At 38.0% G+C, this 18,395-nt stretch overlaps 1 protein-coding gene across 17 annotated transcripts in view; it reads left to right on the forward strand.

The window, feature by feature from the left end:
- plekha7b (pleckstrin homology domain containing, family A member 7b) overlaps positions 1–18,395 on the forward strand; it is a 111,217-nt gene that overhangs the window by 82,256 nt on the left and 10,566 nt on the right. For 8 of the 17 annotated variants that reach the window (XM_084110215.1, XM_084110202.1, XM_084110214.1 and 5 more), the window contains 15 exons: positions 3,912–4,352; positions 5,437–5,971; positions 8,184–8,267; positions 8,527–8,652; positions 9,577–9,630; positions 11,278–11,346; positions 12,133–12,213; positions 12,862–13,011; positions 13,115–13,216; positions 14,214–14,379; positions 14,497–14,657; positions 14,740–14,931; positions 15,031–15,133; positions 16,327–16,418; positions 17,207–17,422. In XM_084110215.1, the coding sequence (XP_083966341.1) occupies positions 3,912–4,352; positions 5,437–5,971; positions 8,184–8,267; positions 8,527–8,652; positions 9,577–9,630; positions 11,278–11,346; positions 12,133–12,213; positions 12,862–13,011; positions 13,115–13,216; positions 14,214–14,379; positions 14,497–14,657; positions 14,740–14,931; positions 15,031–15,133; positions 16,327–16,418; positions 17,207–17,422 (2,572 nt within the window). The remainder of the gene's footprint in view (positions 1–3,911; positions 4,353–5,436; positions 5,972–8,183; positions 8,268–8,526; positions 8,653–9,576; positions 9,631–11,277; positions 11,347–12,132; positions 12,214–12,861; positions 13,012–13,114; positions 13,217–14,213; positions 14,380–14,496; positions 14,658–14,739; positions 14,932–15,030; positions 15,134–16,326; positions 16,419–17,206; positions 17,423–18,395) is intronic. The other 9 variants (XM_084110205.1, XM_084110216.1, XM_084110210.1 and 6 more) reach the window with 6 other exon arrangements.

Raw genomic sequence — 18,395 nt, forward strand, 5'->3', positions numbered from 1 at the left:
TCAAGGTTAAAGCTTGACTTTTTGCTATATTCATTTCTTATTCAGGAGGCTGGCAGCACAAGTCAGTTCAAAGAATGGTTATCTTTCAATGTGTACCAAATTTTGGTGAAATCTGACCTGCAAATTTACATAGCACAAAGTTATTAGTCTTATAGCGGACCTAAACCGCATCTAAAGTTAAACATCACATAATAACCTTTTGGCTGAATTCAAAGCACACACGAATTCAAAGGTTGCATGGTTTGCATTAAGTAATTTTGTCCACTCGGTGTGACTGCAGCTTTACTCTTTGTGCTGACTTGGTTGTGTATGTGACATGGCAACTTTAAAAAGTCATTTTGGGGATGAATTTTTATTTATTTATTTATTTTTGTCCCCAAAAATCATTGGATCTTTTTTAAGATGTGAATTTTGAATCCAAATAAAGAAACTATTATTTTATTTTAAACAAATAACAGCTTTTTAAGTCACTTGAAGGACTCATGGCAGTCATAAACTGTAGATGTATGATGTGTTGTAGTGATTTAAGCTCATGTCTGATCCACAGTTCAGGGGTACAGCAAAAGCAGTGTGGTGTTCTCACTCACCTGCTGATTTTGTGCTGGCGCATAAGGCACAGTGCCATAGTTGTGTACACTTTGACACTGCAGCTCTGGGGAGGAGTATCACTGCGGCACGCTGCGTGCAGCTGACTGTGGGCCGCCGGCCCAAACACAGCACTCAGACTGGGGCGTGATGTTAATGTGCCGCCCCCATGCTCTTCATTTACATGAGGCTTTGTCCCTGGGGCTTTCCTTATCGCTGGGCTTTTATAGTGTACATAAAAAAAGAGGAGTAGGTGGTTAATAACCATGAAGGTGGTTCATAATATTGCTTATGGTTGGTTGGACTAGTGTAGTGGCTGTGTTTGTTGCAATTTGTAGGCAAAGGCTTTCACAGAAGCACGTGGATTGTTGGCAGTGTTACTGTTCGTGTCGTTTTGATGCCAGACCACGTGTCTGATCATGACGAGGAGTAAAATGTCAGTTTGTACTGTATTGTAATTAATTGACCTTCTGCTGTAGGCCCTCGGTTCATTTGAGGGAGATTTTGAATGTAAAATAACAGCACCATCTAGGGTTATGTTCACAATATTGCATGTGAAGATAGTTGTATGAATCTGATTTATAGTGCTGAAGTGTTTTGATGCATTTCACTTGTAAATGTTTCATGAATGTGTTTTAAATATTGACTTTTAAAATAATTTCTTAATTTTATACAGATTTATACAGATGACCATTGGTCTGATCTAATAAAGCAAATAAGTAGCTGAAATTAATTAATTAATTAATTAATTGTGCTTAATTATGCATTTGTATTAATTATGTTAAATTTGTTTGTTTATTATGCCGTATCTGGTCAAATTAGACTTAATTGTCAGGTTATGTGATGTAAAGGAATAGCTCATCCAAAAGTTATTTTGAATATTGTTAATGAATATTGCACGTGTCTTTTGAAACCAATTGTCTGTCTTCCATTGAGCATAAAAAGATTTAGGGTTGCTGAATGCTTAAGCTGCTCTTTTCCATGGAATGAAAGTCAATGGTGACCACAGTTGTCAAACGTATTCAAAGAAAATTTGTCAAGGCATAGTTTCGTTTCGTGCATTTCGTCGTCTTCACAGAGTAATCATATACAAGACTGTTTCTACAAAAATAGGAAGCAGCACAACTGGTTTCAACTTTGATGATAACCAACTTATTTGCCAACTTAACCAAATTAACATATTAGAATGATTTATGAAGGATCATGTGACACTAAAGACTGGAGTAATGCTGCTGAAAATTCCATCAAAGAAATAAATTATAAAATATATTAAAACAAAAAACAGTTTTTAGTTTTTTAGTCGTAATGATATTTCTGCAATATTACTGTTTTTACTGAATTTTGATTAAATAAATACAACCTTGTTGAGCATTATTTGGAGAGTCTTATTTCAAAAACCATTAAAAATTATACACTCCAAATCTAGGAACACAGTATTGAATATTGAAATATGTATAAAATATAAAGTGCATGAGTTATATGGGCTACATTTATGATGCTTTAATGGTGCATTTTTGTCCTTTTTGGAGTGTGACAGTCCCTGTACCCTCCTCTTTCATTTTATAGAAGAAAGCAGCTCAGATATAATGCTAAAATCTTCTTTTGATGTTCCACGAAAGAAAGAGACAGTCAGTTCAAGGTCAGTTATCAGCACATTAAATCAACACATTGAATTGTAGATTCTATAAGAATTAATTCAAAAGTCTAAACTCATTTCTGTTTTTTTCTTCTATATCAGCGTTAAGTTCAAGTTCACTTTATTTGTATAGCACATTTACAACAGCCACTAGGCTGACTAAAGTGCTTTACAGAACAACCAGATTAAAATATAGTAAGACCTGTATAACAGCACATAAAACACAAATAAGAGCTGCAAAGCTAAGAGAAACCTTAAAACCGGAGTGACAAAACAGTATCAGACTCAAATATAGAATGTGAACACAGGAGTGGCAAAACAGTATCGAACTCAAATATAAAATAGTAGGACCAACCATTAGAAGAGATCAATATACTAAAGAAAACGGGTATTTTTAACAGAGACTTGAAAACAGACTAATCTCTAGAGGCAGGGTGTTCCAGAGTCGTGGCCCTGCCATTGCAAATGCATGCTTGGGTCTAACGTGAGGGACTACCAGCAGAGCCTGGTCGTGGGATCTTAGGCTTCTGGAAGAGTGTAGGGATGGACAAGTTCAGAGAGATAGGCAGGAGCTAAGTTATGAAGAGATGTAAAAACAAAGAGTAGAATTTTGGAGTCTATTCTCTGTCGAACTGGCAGCCAGTGTAGAGATTTGAGAATCGGAGAGATGTGGTCATATTTGCGACACTTATGTAGAAGTCTGGCCGCAGCTTTTTGGACTAACTGAAGACGAGCAATTTGAAAACTTGATATACCGCAGTGTAGGGAATTGCAGTAATCTAGCCGACACGCAATAAATGCATGAACAGCCATTTCCAGAGTTTTCGGGGTGAGAAAGCCTTTGATTTTAGCCAATAGATGAAGTTGGTAGAAACTGGAACTGATTACGGATGAGATCTGTTTGTCAAATTTTAAAGGCTGGTCAACGAGAACACCTAAGTTCCTCACCCCTGGGGATTTAAAAGCCGACAGAGTCTCTAACTCTGGACTTATACACTGAGAGTTTTCATTTGGGCCGAAAACAATGACCTCAGTCTTGTCTTCATTTAGGAAGAGGAAATTTTGGGCTAGCCATGCTTTAACCTCCTCTAAGCATCGCAGAAGAGAATTCATCGTGGCATGGTTGTTGCTCTTGATTGGAATATAAATATGAATGTCGTCCGCGTAAAAATGAAAGGATACGCCATGACTCTTTAGAATAGTGCCCACCCAGAGGTAGCATGTATAGAGAAAATAGAGTAGGAGCCAAAAGAGAGCCCTGTGGAAGACCACAGGTCAGAGGTGCCATAGAGCTGGAGAAATTACCCATCTTTCCTCTAAACTTTCTGTCAGACAGGTATGACTGAAATCATTTCAGGACAGAAGCTTTTAGACCCACCCAAGACTCAAGTCTAGACAAAGACTTTTAAAAGACATTAAGTCCAATAAGTCACAGGTCATTTTGAAGGTTAAATATTAACTCTATTTATTTTTTACTATTAAATCAAGTTCAACTTTATTAAGATAACTTGCAGGCAATTTTGATGCAGCGTAGTAGACATAAACATAAAATACACACCACAATATAAAACAAAACAAATAAATGAAATAAGAACATGCAACAGTACATATAAATCTAAAATACTAATGTTTGCCATTCAGAGTATTTAACAATCTACTCCCTTTAACAAATAACTCCTTCACTCCACAGAGAGGCCGAAAGAAGCTCTAAACCTGAGCAGCACGCAGTCCCTCAGACCAACCATTGCAGCAGCAGCAACATCAAAAGCTCCTCCCAGACCGAGGGTCTCCAGCAGACGCTGCATGTAGAGGTGGCAGAGCTGAGGCCGGAGCGGGATGGGGACGAGTGCTATGTTTACAGCAAGGAAGTGTTGGAGGATCCTGTTAAAACCATTTCCACTGGAGAGATGGAGGGGCTTTCCCAGTCAGGTGCCCATTCCCGCCCGTCGTCCACGGTCCCCTCTCACAGGAACGGGCTGCCCTCCTCGGGCGTGCCCCATGATCAGAACGGGAACGTGGTGTATAAGAGGGGTCTCGTCCCCCGTACAGACACAGAGAAAAAGGTACAAAGGAAAACTGCGCTGGCTCAGGTCGAGCACTGGGTGAAGGTGCAGAAAGGAGACCCCAAAAGGTCAGTTTTGTTTGCGTGGACACCCTTATCTGTGCTGTGATGGAGAAAAAAATTCTAGGAACTCATACAGGGCTATGTGTAATAAGCTCATTAAATGATGTAACTTTGAGGACTTGAGCCATTGTGGGATTCTGTATCCATATGGTTTCTTCTTATAAAGGAGCTCCCTCTAGTGGTTGTGATAAAAACGCACTGAATATTAAAGGGAATGTTTTGTGTTCAGTAGTTCTAGCAACCGCATTTTGGTTACTACTGAAAAAATATAATCTCCCTAAGTTAGCAAAAAACAAAAAATTACATTTATATTATTGCACTTACAATAAGAGTCAGTCTCTAGAATAAACTTTAAAAAAAAAAAAAAAAAAAATATATATATATATATATATATATATATATATATATATATATATATATATATATATATATATATATATATATATATATATATATATGTGGAATATATATGAACTATATCCATAATATACTGTATATTGGTTATAATATATATTAAATTATATTCTTATTTTTACAATTGTATTATATAATGTATTATTTTATTAATTTATTTTATTAATAATAATAAAAATAAAATATTATGTTTTCAAGTATTATTAAATGCTATTATTATCATTATTATTAATTTAATTTGTAGCTCAAAATGAAATTACATTTACATTTTTGCACACAATAAGAACCATCCTCTAGGATACTTTAAAAAAAACGTCTTTGTATTAAACAGAACTTTCCCTAAAGGTTTTTTTCTCTGAAATGTATATCTGTAGCACATATTAAATATTTTAAAGTTCATCAAATATTAAGTATCTATAACATATTAAAATATGTTCTTATTTGTGTTATTTTATTACTAAATTAAATATGAATGTATTATTATTATTATTATTATTATTATTATTAATACTTTAATTTGCAGCTCAAAGTGTTTCTCAGCTCAGAATAAAAACATTTGAGGGAAAAGAAAAATAATAATTGTTTTTATATAAATATTGTGTATGTATTGCCATATGTATGCTAATTAACAGTGAGAAGGGCATCAATATTAACAGTAAAAAACTTAAAATTCCAGCCATCCCACTGCTGAGTACACCCTACCCAGACGGACACCTCCTCTCAAGCCTAAGTCCGTCATGATGGATGCGTACCAGTCGTTGCCAAAGACCGCTCGCCACCACTCCGGAGGCAGTTCCCCCCCAGTGCCCCGCAACCTGCCTAGTGACTACAAGTACGCCCACGACCGTCTTAGTCACTTTCGTATGTCCACTGACGAGCGGATGGCCACTAAAGAAGGCATGGTGTGGCAACTGTACGAGTGGCAGCAGCGCCAACAGTTCCGCCACGGAAGCCCCACCGCGCCAATCTACACCGGGCCTGACTACATGGACTCGTCTGGCTTCAGGGTCACTCTGGAAATGCCACGATCCATATCTGTGCCACCATCACCATGTGACATGACCCCAACCGGGCACCCTTCCAGGTCCTTGTCCCCACGCAGGCCCCACACGCCCTCCGACAGGGTGACGGTGCGCCCGCTGGATGATTTTGCCACCGTGGACACACCCAGTTTGGGTTCTCCCAGAGGAATATGTTCCCAGATCTCAAAGGTAGGGAACACGAAGCAGTTCACATAATCTCACATTTTTAAATTAGTTGTGGAAAGTTCTTCTCTTTGTTCAGACCACAGGAGCCTTGAGCACCAAAGGCGTGAAGGGTTATGGGAAAACTGATTTTCCCTCTACTCAGGCTTTGATTTGGACTTCGTGACCGGATTCACACAGTCTTCTCTCAGGGTTTGACTCCCAGGTGCAGAGGGTGTGTCTAAAGAGAGCGCTTTTTGTTTATGTGTGTCGCTGACAAATAGTGGCATCTGCCGGCTACACCCCCCACATGAGAGCAGCGCTCCCAGCGCCACATTCACACGCAGCGGCAGTCACAGAAGCCTCTGTGCCTCTTACAAGTTAACATACTGTCACCCACTTCTGCTCTGCATACGCTGGGACTCGTGTGAACTCACTAATTACATGCCTCCAACAGAAAGATTCACAGAAGCTGTCAAAAGACAGATGGAAAGAAAAACACAGCTTCAGTCAATGTAGTGATACCACAAAGAACATCTCAGTGGGATCTGAAAATCTGAGACTACTAGTGAAAATGCTTTCACTATGGTTTCATTACATATTATTGTCAGCTTAACAATTATCAGCATAAATTAAGTGGGAAAAATTAACATGTAATTTTGGAATGTCTTTGCATTTTTTTACTCGTGCATTACTTACAGCAGCTCAAAGTCCACATGTTTTTTTAAAACCCGATGATCATGTTCTCCAGCATGATTTGAGAATGATTCAAAGAGCATCACTGACAAATTTGCTTGTTTGATTTTTGACTTAGAAATCTTAAATATTTCTTCATAATTTTGAGTCCCACTGTATATAAATGAGTGGAGATGAGTACCTTTCACTACTGTTCAAAAGTTTGGTGTTAGTTTTATTCAGCAAGGATGCATTAAATTTATCTTAAGTGACAGTAAAGACAGTTTTTTCTAATCAGTATATTAAAATTATTTCTGAAGGATCATGTGACAATAAAGACCGGAGTAATGATGCCGACAATTCAGCTTTGCCATCACGAGAATAAAATATATTTTAAAATATATCAAAATAGAAAACCATTATCTTAAATTATATAATTATTTCAAAATGTTTCTGTTCTTACTGTATTCTTGATCAAATAAATGCAGCCTTGGTAAGCATGAGAGACTCATTTCAAAAACATTAAAATCTTACCAACCCCAAACTTTTGAAAAGTATTGTACATAAAATGCATACATAAAATGTAATACGGAAAGTGTTTATTTTGGTGGTGTAGCTTGTGACCATTTCCAGTTTTAATCACTTTTTCTTTTCTTTTTTTTTTTGGCCCTTGCAACTCGCAAGTTGAAATAGCTTTGCAGTGTGAAGTATTTTAATATTTGTAAAAAAAAAAATATTGAACAGGTTTGTTTTTGAAAGTACAGAATTGTAATCTCTTAATTAATATGGAGGAGTAAGTACTGCATGTATACAATTAGAGAAGATTAGAAATGTTGTTTTTCAAAAGTAGTTTCAGATAAACTAAATATATCACACAGAAAGACACTGCTGTCACTGCTCGACTGTGATGTCAATTACCCAGCTGCAGAAGCCTATCTATAGATGCATCTTAAAGGCTAAAGTGTGTTTCGTAGAGTGGTTTCATGGACCTCCACGGTGGATCACTAGACTGTTTAGCTGATAAGATTCGCCAAAGGCTAAGCAAAGCACCCAATAAACCTCCTCAGCAGTGGTCTCTTTCTTCTGATCTTGTATTTAAATAAAAAACCTATTATACAGCAAAAATGCAGTGCCGTGGGATTCGCATTGGAAACAGTGTCTACAGTGCTACTCTGCTGGTAGCAAACAAATGTTATTTTAAGAAAGCTGGTTGGAGATAATTTATGTGTAGTTAATTAAATCTCTTGTTGTTTGTGTCCTTTTGAGGTGCTATGATGGGCCTAGATGAAGAATTTTGTATGTTAAGCAAAACTGTCAAACCCTCAAAGCCCTGTGGCACATTTGAAATCAAGCACACACTTTCTTAACTAAAAGAAACGGATGAATGAGTAAAATGTGCTCTGCTGAGCCCTAGTTTTTTTGAAACTGACTTTTACTTGACTTCAAAAATATACAGTATCCATAACTAAAAGTGAGAATTTGAGAATAGTAGTAAGAGAGGACTGTGAATTTCTTCCTTGTCATTCTTAACGCCACTATTCTGTATAATTTTGTGTCTCTACAGACCTCGCAAATGGAAAGGAGATCCATGCCAATGATGGGCTACATCACACACACAGTCAGTGCACCAAGTCTTCATGGAAAAACGGTAAGACTTCCATAAAGAACAGACTTTTTCAGACCTATCTTGGAAACATAGGGAAAGAAGAAGATCTGCTTGGTAGATTACATTTCGGCCACGAGGAGCGTTTTGCTTTCTAGTTTTGAGAGAGTGATCTGAAATATGCCGTTATAGCCTGGCAGTTACATTTCGCCACTCCTATTGGCCAAATTTCACAACATCTCACCGCTGCCCTGGTGGTCACCTCCTGAAGTGCTTTCTTTCCCGTCTCCCCGCTGTCCTGCAGCCGGAGGAGTTGACCCTGCTGCTCATCCAGCTCAGGAGACACCAGGCCAAGATGGCCAGCGTGCACAGCGACACATTCACACACCTGCAGAACCAGCACAACAGCCTCTCAGGCCCCATTTTGCAGGTCAGAGGGTCATTTCCCCCTCAACCCACCCTGAGCATATCATACCCCCCTTTCCTTAACCCCCATTCTGTGCTCATCTTTAAAGTTGTGCGCTGTTGGTTCTAGTTGTGACTGCGTTGGTTTGGTGTTAGCTCTCCGTTAGCATGGAGTCTGCGGTAGAACGTTACAGCTTGGGCTGCGCAATTTGACGTGTTTTTGAAGAACCTTTCCTCTGCATTTTGCTTTTTTTTGGACTTTTTTTTTGTAGTTTCTTCCTCTCTTGTATTTTGGATCCTCAGATTGCTTCTCAGATGTTAACAGCATGTTGCTTGTTGACTTGCCTGCATTCACATGATTGAATGTTGCCATGAACAGAAAATATAAAAAACATCACTGGTTTACTTGTGTATATGGAAATTTAGATATGAAATATGTCAGATAGGTACTCAGCTTATGCGTTACTATTTACCTAATGTTTACACTAATTTCTGTGTCCCACTCCCATTCCACACTCTATATCTCTGTCGGTTGCAGGGTTGCACATTAAAACTTAACTAGTATTCTACAACATTTACAGCATTGTTCTAAAATGCTTAACTGCACACAGATGTTTGCACTCTGTGTAAAAACATTTCACGTTTTCTTAAATCACGTCTTTACAAAAATTCATGCTCTAAATGAGTATAGACCTTTAGAGTGAAGAAACAAATCATTTACTTATTCAATAAACTTATGGCACACCTTCAACAGTGCATCAGTCCAAGTACAAATGAAAGATGCTTGTCGTCAGTAGGAATAAAAAAAAAAAAGGTCAATCACCCATAACATGCACTTGTGTTATAATATATCAGCATTTTACAGTGTCCATGAAAATCAGTCTCACTCTTGAATGCTGTACTCTTAGCCATGAGTCATGTGACCTCTTTCTTCATTTCCCACTTAAAGGCAGATGACACTTACATCCAGCTGAAGAAGGACCTGGAGTATCTAGATCTGAAGGTGGGCTTTATTGGACCTGCCTTCACCTTCTTCCTCCGCCCATCTTCTCCCTCTCTCCTCAAGGCATAAACTCTTCCTGATTTATTCCCCCTCCTTATTCTCTGTAACGGCTGCTCTGCTCTTTAACCCTGAAGGATGTGTAGAGTGAATTTTGAAACCGATGATTACATTTACATCAGTCAATATTCACAGAGAGCAATGCGTCATTTTAAGCTTTTATTGCTAAAAATCAGATTTTATGCTGCAATTTAGCAATTAAAGTCTTGGCGGATGCATGGATGTAGTGACTAGTGATGGCTGCAAATGTTAAGAGTCCAGGAGGAGAGTTTGTCAATTGAAGGTCAGATGGACGCTAGAATCTGACTCTGAATTGTCTTTCCTTCTGTACAGTTGCATTTAGGGCTGCACGATATTGAAGAAAAATGTGATATACAGTAACTTGTTAAATAATGCGATTATGTGATGCGTGTAATTTTAAAGTCCCCCTGTAGTCAATCATTTTATCCCTTAAAACACATCTCCTTAGAAAGGCTTTGATCATCATAGAACGTCAGTGGAGAAAGGCATATAGTTCATCATAACATTGTAATGTACATCATATACATAATTCACCCGCTATATTGCTAAATGCACCAGATTTTTAATAAAGACATTGCAATATGCAAATTCACAATATTTTGATCAATTCAATATATCGTGCATCCCTAGTAACCTTTATATATCTTATATAGAGTTTCTCTGCTTTTGTCACAAACTTTATGGTCACTGACTTTTCCGAGCCGCTTTGAAGTGGAGTGCATTACTTGCATAAATATTTCAAATGTATATTTCCAATGTATGCCTAAATTTATACCTACAGTTCACAGAAACCCTTTTTATCTTCATTTCAAACAGATGAAAAGTATTGAACCTCTCATCTATTCGGTACACAGTGCGTTCTGTTTGAATGTAAGGATGGCGTGTGCACAACATGTGACCATCGTTGTGTGCATTGCACATGATCTGCAGAGTCATACTCATATGCATGTGCTTCTTTTGCTTTGTTGTTGTTGTTCTTTTGGTAAAATATCAATACTGCACTGATGAGGGTTTGTCATAGAAATTGCATTGTAACTGTGACCATTATGTGAATTATTTCAGCACAAACATTAAGCATCAACTAATTATTCCAGAGTCTGAGGTTTTCTGTTAATGAGTGACAGCTGCTCTTACTTATGCAGTATCCTTTAGCTAACTCTTGTTTATCTCTAAATGATTCACTCCCACATGAGTTCATGTCAAGTTCACTGCCGATGAAAGTATTGATACTTTGCCAAAGACCGAACAGCGCTTTGGGTGGATCGTTGCGGCTCTCCCCAAATACCCCGGTTGCTATTTGTTGGTAAACACATCATCTCAGAGCTTCCAAAAACAGTGTTGGTTTGTTTTGTTATGCTTTTTTTGCTTGTGTGTTCATCTTGAGATTTTACAGTCTTGTTCTTTAAGTTTGCCATAGCACAGTTTGTTTACATGATTTCAGCAACATTTTGTCAATAAGAATGTGCAGTCTTGTTGGTTGCTTGATCGATGCAACCTTACAACCAACGTAGTCTTGATGTTGATGCTAATGTTGGTGAAAGTGTATGAGCTTTTGCAATTTGTCAACAGGTAACCGGACGTGACTCTCTTAAAGATCGACCGCCTCGGCCTGTTAAAATAGCTGAAAGTGACATAGATGTAAGTTCTCTTCTCTCTTTATTAAAACCTCCCCTTTCGTTCTCTCTGTTTGCTTCTCACAAAAAGCTGTTACTCAAGCCTGAATCTGTACGCGCCGTGGGGATGAGCAAGCTATCTCGGTGTCAAGAAGAAATTGAAATTATTGACGAGGGCTTTTTATATTCAATGCTCAATTTAAAGAGAAAAATACATGCAATGGGAGTTTTATACTTCGGGCTTGTAAATTTTTCAGTTTGATTTTTGTATTCCAGTGCTCTCGCTGTTTTTCAGTTGATTGGAGGTAAATAATCTGGAAGTCCTGGCTTTTCATCATTAACATTGTTTCGGTTTAACAATTTATACGAATTTTGTTGGTGGATTTATCTGTGTGATGAATATTTAATGTTGTTAAAACAACAATATATGGCTGTAAAATAATAACAGCTTAATAATTAATCGGAGGGAATGATAAACAGAGTGGAGAATAAACAGGCAGTGTGAAGAAGACCGTAAACAAGACACTTCTGCAGCTTCCGTCTCTCGCACGCGCGCACGTACCCTGTAACCCATTTTTCACTGAGAAAATGCTGTTTGTTTCTGCAAATAATGACACCAAAATTGTCTTGGGTGCTTGGAGTTTATGCTAATGAATATCTTCAATAGTGGAAAATGTTGAATATGGAATAGCGGAAGAATGTTTTCCGTCGGCCTTCTGTTTGATATGTTTGTATACTTTAATGGATTCAGTTCAGTCATGCCTTCTGTTTGGTGACCATGATTTATTGCTGTTTGTGATTGTCTCCCCAGGTTAAGCTTAGTAGGTTATGCGAGCAAGACAAGATCCTACAGGAGCTGGAGGCCAGTATACGCACACTCAAAGAAGATAAGGTGCTTTGTGTTTTTTCCTCATCTAAATTCCGTATTGTAACCCCGGCGTTGATGCTGTATTGTGTTGCACGATGTCAACTTTATACACTACTGTTCAAAAGTTTCAGGCCAGTAAGATGTTGATTTTAAGAAATGTATACTTTTATTCTGCAAGGATGCATTAAATTGATCCTAAGCATAAGTTAAGACATTTATAATAATGTTACAAAAGTTAGATATTTCTATACTGTTCTTTTGAACTTTCTATTCATCAAAGAATCTTTGAAAAAAAGTGTCATGGTTTCCATGAATATATTAAGGAGTATTGAGCGAAAGTGGCTTATTTGAAAAACATTTGTAAAAACCTAACAGACCCCAAAAAGCAATTGTTAGCTTGAAGATCTATTTCTACTTGATCTAAGCCTTTAAAATGACTTTTGCTGTTACAACCTAATATAGTCAGATTGATTCAGCCTTATTAAATAACCGGTTTTAGATCTAATTTTAGATGTTACTACATGAAGCAAATTTTGACCTAAATGTAATGTTGTTTTCAGAATTCATTAATCACAGAGGAACCTAGTGTCCATCCTGATGTTTCGGGTCCCTAGTGCTAGTTCTTTTCGAACTTCTTTATCTGCATCGTCTTCTGTTTCTCACCTTATCTAGGACAAGCTCGAGTCAGTTCTGGATGTTTCCCATCAGCAGATGGAACAGTACCAGGACCAGCCCGCCCATGCAGAAAAGATCGCCTATCAGCAGAAGCTGTTACGGGAGGATGTGGTCCACATCAGGGCGGACATCTCACAGGTGTCCACGGTGAGGACACATACACTGACAGAAGACTCAAGAATAACAATGCAATACTAATATCAGCTTATTGCACTAGTATTGAGGCTTGCTTCTGCTCTGTGTTAAACAGGAGATGGAGAACGCTTGGGCAGAATACAACCACTTAGAGAGAGATGTGGACAGACTGCGTTCAGTCCTTCAAGACCAGATGACCCACAGTGCTCTCTCTCAGGTCAGACCCACAGGAAAATGACACCAAGCTGATTTAACTCTTTTCAAAATGTAAATGAAGGACAGAGGTCTTTCTTTACTCAAACCCAAAATTGTTTTTCAGCTTTTATCCCTTTAATGCATGCTTCCAAACTAAAGTATCAATACTGTTTGAGCGGCAAAATGTATCAAAAGATGTTAAACCGTGTCTCCTTTTCTATTCAGCATGCATCTCTCAGTCTGGTAATTGATAGAGAAAGAACAAAGTAATGAAAGAGATATGGAGCTCTCAGAGGCAGAGTGAAGATCTAATGTTAGTTTTTGATCAGCGTGATAGAGTCGTAAGAACAAGGCATACCGTGTCTAAGATTATTGATTTCTCAAGTGTTTGTGTGAGGGCGCACACAGACAGAGTCAATAAATTATGGCTTATTCTGAAAATACAAATAAGAGAAAATCCTATCCTTTCTTCAGTGCCCCTTTGAGCTCTAAATTTGCCTCTTAGAAAATCAAAGACAAGCCTCAGGGTCATCATATTTTTTTTAACAGCGTTCACAGCAGTAAGAAAGCTATTCTATTCTATTCTATTCTATTATATTATATTTTTAAGCTGTTGGTTAATTTAGATTTTTCATCCGTTTTTGTTAAAAATATTGTTCTTATATTATATTATATTATATTATATTATATTATATTATATTATATTATATTATATTAAATAAATGATCTGAATACTGAAAGACAGACACTCATTTTCAATATTCTATACACTTTATATATATATGCATTTTTCTGTTCAGATAAGCTTAATTTGTGTGTGTATTTGCATATCAAATAATATATTCAGTTTTATTATTTAAGTAAATGTAATGCATAAAATTATGTACTGAAGTATGCGCACTTATATTCTGTTCCCTCCTGTTTCAGGCTTAAATTTACTCTTTTATTCAGTTTATTCAGTTTAATAGTTGGACCATTTTATTTAATCCAGAATTATTCAATTGTGTGCTACTGTGCAGCAGGAGAAGTCTCAGCTGAGGAAGGAGCTGTGGCGGATCGAGGATGTGCTTGCAGGCCTGAGCTCCAGCAAAGCCAACTACAGAGTGACCATTGACTCTGTGCGTAATCCAGGTGAGAGCGGGCCCCTGCCTGCCATCACTCCCATGCACTGGAGCACAGACCGAGGTACTGAGGTCAAACATCACCACACGCATCTTACTGCGTACAGATGCTACTGATAATCATACATGTGTTGTTTTTTTGCTTTGTGATGTCGACGTTTGGGATATTTGCGTGTCCCAGAGAGGAAACTCGTGCCTTCAGCGTCATTGTCCGCAGTGCCTTCACTCTTCACTCCATCCATGGGTGAACTGAAAGCTGCTCAGTCCAGTCCCCATCTCAGCCCGGTGCAGTCTACCCAGCAGCCCCTGCAGCTCTCAAACCCAGCCCACAAGCAAAAATGGGTGAGTGAGTGAAACCAGGTAATCAAGATACTACTTAAGTCTATTTATCTGTATTTATGGATGATTATGTTTACATATGCAGCCTGAGGAAGATGCTCCACCCAGACCCCCCCTGCCTCACCTCTACAGCCCAGATGAACACCCCCCAGCTGTGCCCCCTCTCCCCAAAGAGACCTCCGTCATCCGCCACACATCAGTCCGGGGCCTGAAACGACAGTCTGATGAGCGGAAGCGTGACCGTGAGATCGGGCAGTACACTAACGGAGATCATAAGGTTTGTGACACTCAATGGCACCCGGATGAGGCCAGCTGTCATCTGTGCTAGTGGTTAAATGTTATTATAGTTCTGAGCTCTATTTTTCTGGGACTGTAGGTTGAGATCCGGGCATTCCTCAGTGAGCCTGAACTGCTGGCAGTTGGTGGACAAATGGGGGGCTTGAGCCGTGACAGTGGCTACCAAACTCTACCAAACAGAGGTACACACAGACCTGTACACAGTCAGACTCACACTCGCTGAAAAGGGAATGTGAGGTTTGGTTCATGTAAACCATAGTACAGTTCATTGGTGATGTGAAAGCAATCCGCAAGTAATATTATTAATTATTAACTACTAATTAATTATTATGTATATTTTCTTTGTAGCCTGTGCAGGTGCTTCCCATGTTCAATAATTCCCATTTGGGGAATTTCGACAAATTCTGCAAGTGTGGAAATATTAATGAATATGTTTAGGAGACATAAGATGCTGTGAATGTGAACTTAGTCTTAACATTACGAACGACGAAAGAGCCAAATAGGTGAACAATATAATTTCCACCACCATCATTTTCTTCAACTGTTAAACACAATACATAATTTGAGATGTGATGATAAATTATACTGAGGTGAAAATGTGCATGACTTTCAGAAAAACATTACAGAATTTTCCTTTGAAACAGCTATACTACCATTCAGAAGTTTGGGGTTAGTAAGATATCCTTTTTAAAGATAATAGTACTTTTATTCAGTAAGGATGCATTAAATCGATTTCAAATAAATTCGATTTCAAACAAATGCTCTTTTGAACTCTCTATTTATCAAATAATCCTTTGTATAATATTTTCAAAATAATCCAAAAGAATAATGGTTTTCACAAAAATATTAAGCAGCACAACTTTTTTCCAACATTGATAATAATAAGAAATGTTTCTTGAGCATCAGATCAGCATATTAGAATGATTTCTGTAGGATCATGAGACACTTTGCCATCACAGGAATAACATTACATTTAAAAATAGAAAATAGTTACTTTAATTTGCTCTAATATGTCCCAATTTTACCGTTTTTATTTTATTTTTTATCAAATAAATGCAGCCTGGGTGAACATAAGAGTCTTTTTTTTTTAAATATTAAAAATCTTACCAACCCCAAACTTTTGAATGTACATACTGTTGGACATTGTTAGCAGGCAAATTAAAACTACTAAAAACAATTGTGCTTTAATAGCGTCCACAGGGCCACAAGTGCCCATAGCTGAAGAAACACGCTTGCCTAATTGCGTACCGAATGTGAATGTGAAGACTCAAGTTACTCAGTGGGCAGTGATGTTTGACGTTTAAAAGTATGATCTCTCAGCTCAGAATTTGAGATGGTCTGAAAGATTTGTCTAATCCAGTCCAACTTCTGTTAGGTTTGACTAGCTCATCTTCAAGACTGAACCAGTCATCAAACATTTCATCGTTCGTCACCCTTAGAAGAGGACTCACCACCACAAGCTTGAAGGTAGGAAGCCAAACAAGCCCTGAAAGTGTCTATTGAAAGGCAGAGGGACATAAAGGGTCTCATAGTTTGCTTTGGCAGGTTGATTAGATGCAGCAGCAGTACAAACCGCTGAGCACATGAAATAAAAGCAGCCAGTGTGGGCTTGAGCCAGACTGTACTTTGCGAATGAGTTACTGCCGTAGTGTTGCCATGCAGACTGTGAACACAGTGTGTGTCTCCAACCCTGATGGATTCATGCAGAAAATGTTAACAGAAATGAGCACAGCAGATCTTCGAAATGGACTCTTCTACTTGTTTTTCTTTCTTCTTTTCTCATTCCCCCTTTCTGACTGACTGTTCACACATTATTAACAACACATCATACAAAATCACTTAAATTAAATCGTCTCCATAATATATTGTGATTAAATATACACTATTGTTCAAAAGTTTGGTTTGAAAGGAAAAGATTTAAAGGAAAGTTTTTGAAAGGAGTCTGTTATGTTCGCCAAGGCTGCATTTATTTGATCAAAAACACAGTAGAAACATTAATATTCTGAAACATTACCAATTTTTATTACTGCGATGGCAAAGTTGAATTTTCAGCAGTCTTCAGTGTCTCACATGATCCTTCAGAAAACATTCTAATATGCTGATTTGCCGCTCAATAAACATTTCATATCATCAATACTGAAAACAGTTGTGCCGTTTAATATTTTTGAGGAAACGGTGATGCATGTTTTCGCCCCCGCTGTTGCTTTGGTCAGGTTTCTTTCAGCATTATTAACACATCCTCTGGTGTCTCCTAGGAGAGACCAAAGAGTGCCTTGGAGCGTCTGTACTCTGGGGAGATCGTGCAGCAGCGCGGACGCATGAGCGCCGAAGAGCAGCTGGAGAGGATGAAGCGTCACCAAAAGGCTCTCGTACGGGAGCGCAAGAGAACGCTCAGCCAGGGCGAGCGCCAGGCCTCCACATCTCGCTCCTCCTCCTCTACATCCAGACCTGTGTCTGCAGACCTAGGATCAGTACGTTAGAGCACAATGACATGTTTTCCTCCAGAGAGGATTATCACCCTGACGTAAATGTACATTCAGCTATTTACACTGTTTTGATGGAGAACTGTAAGATTTTGCGTTAATGCGATCAGCATTTTACCGTAGTAGTGTCTGCCGCAGGTAAGTGGGTTTGTGGGAGGTGTTACAGAAGGAGACGGGAGAGATTTTATAATATGTTGTCGGGAAGCTTGGATGGGCTACAGAATGGGAGTTATACTATTTGCCAATGAAAGACGTGGACTAATGTGTTTAGAGGATTAATAATGAAAGCTGATGTGCTATTGACTCTCATTACAGGTTCAAAATGTTGTAATGACTTATATGAGTGTTTAATTTTAAACTTGGGACATGGATCTCAAGGGAGCAGCTCTTCTGGGTTGGTGAATCAAAGTAGTGTGCTTTTACTTGTGGGGTGTTTGAAAAGTCCAAAGGCAGCACTAACATCAAAATGCTCTTTTAACCTCTATAACAATAACCCAATGCTCAAAGTTATGGAAAACAATGTCTGCTGTATTAGTGGACTAAACTAAAATTTATTAAAAAAATACTAAACTAAATTTCAAGCACAACAAGCTCTCAAGCCTTTTAGCTGTCCATCACTCAACCATAATAATTATAGCATAACTAAAGTGTGAAACCAGACTATATTGTGCTTACCTCACTCATAATTTTTTTTTGTTTTATACTAATTTCACCAAATTTCACTTTTCACATCCGGCTTTCTAATAACAATTCTTCCAAAACGTGCAAAATAAAAAAATTTCATGCAATTTGGGTCTGACTTGAGGCAAGTTATGGCCTTCTTTGTACAGAATAAATGACATGATCATATTTTGTTTTTTGATTTTAAAAATATATAATTTAATTTGACAAAACCAGACCTGGTTTAACTTACCCTGGCTTTTGTTATTTTAATTTTTTTTTAATACTTTTATAATTTTAC

Source organism: Abramis brama (genome assembly GCF_963993115.1).
Source record: "Abramis brama genome assembly, chromosome: 3".
NCBI lineage: Eukaryota > Metazoa > Chordata > Actinopteri > Cypriniformes > Leuciscidae > Abramis > Abramis brama.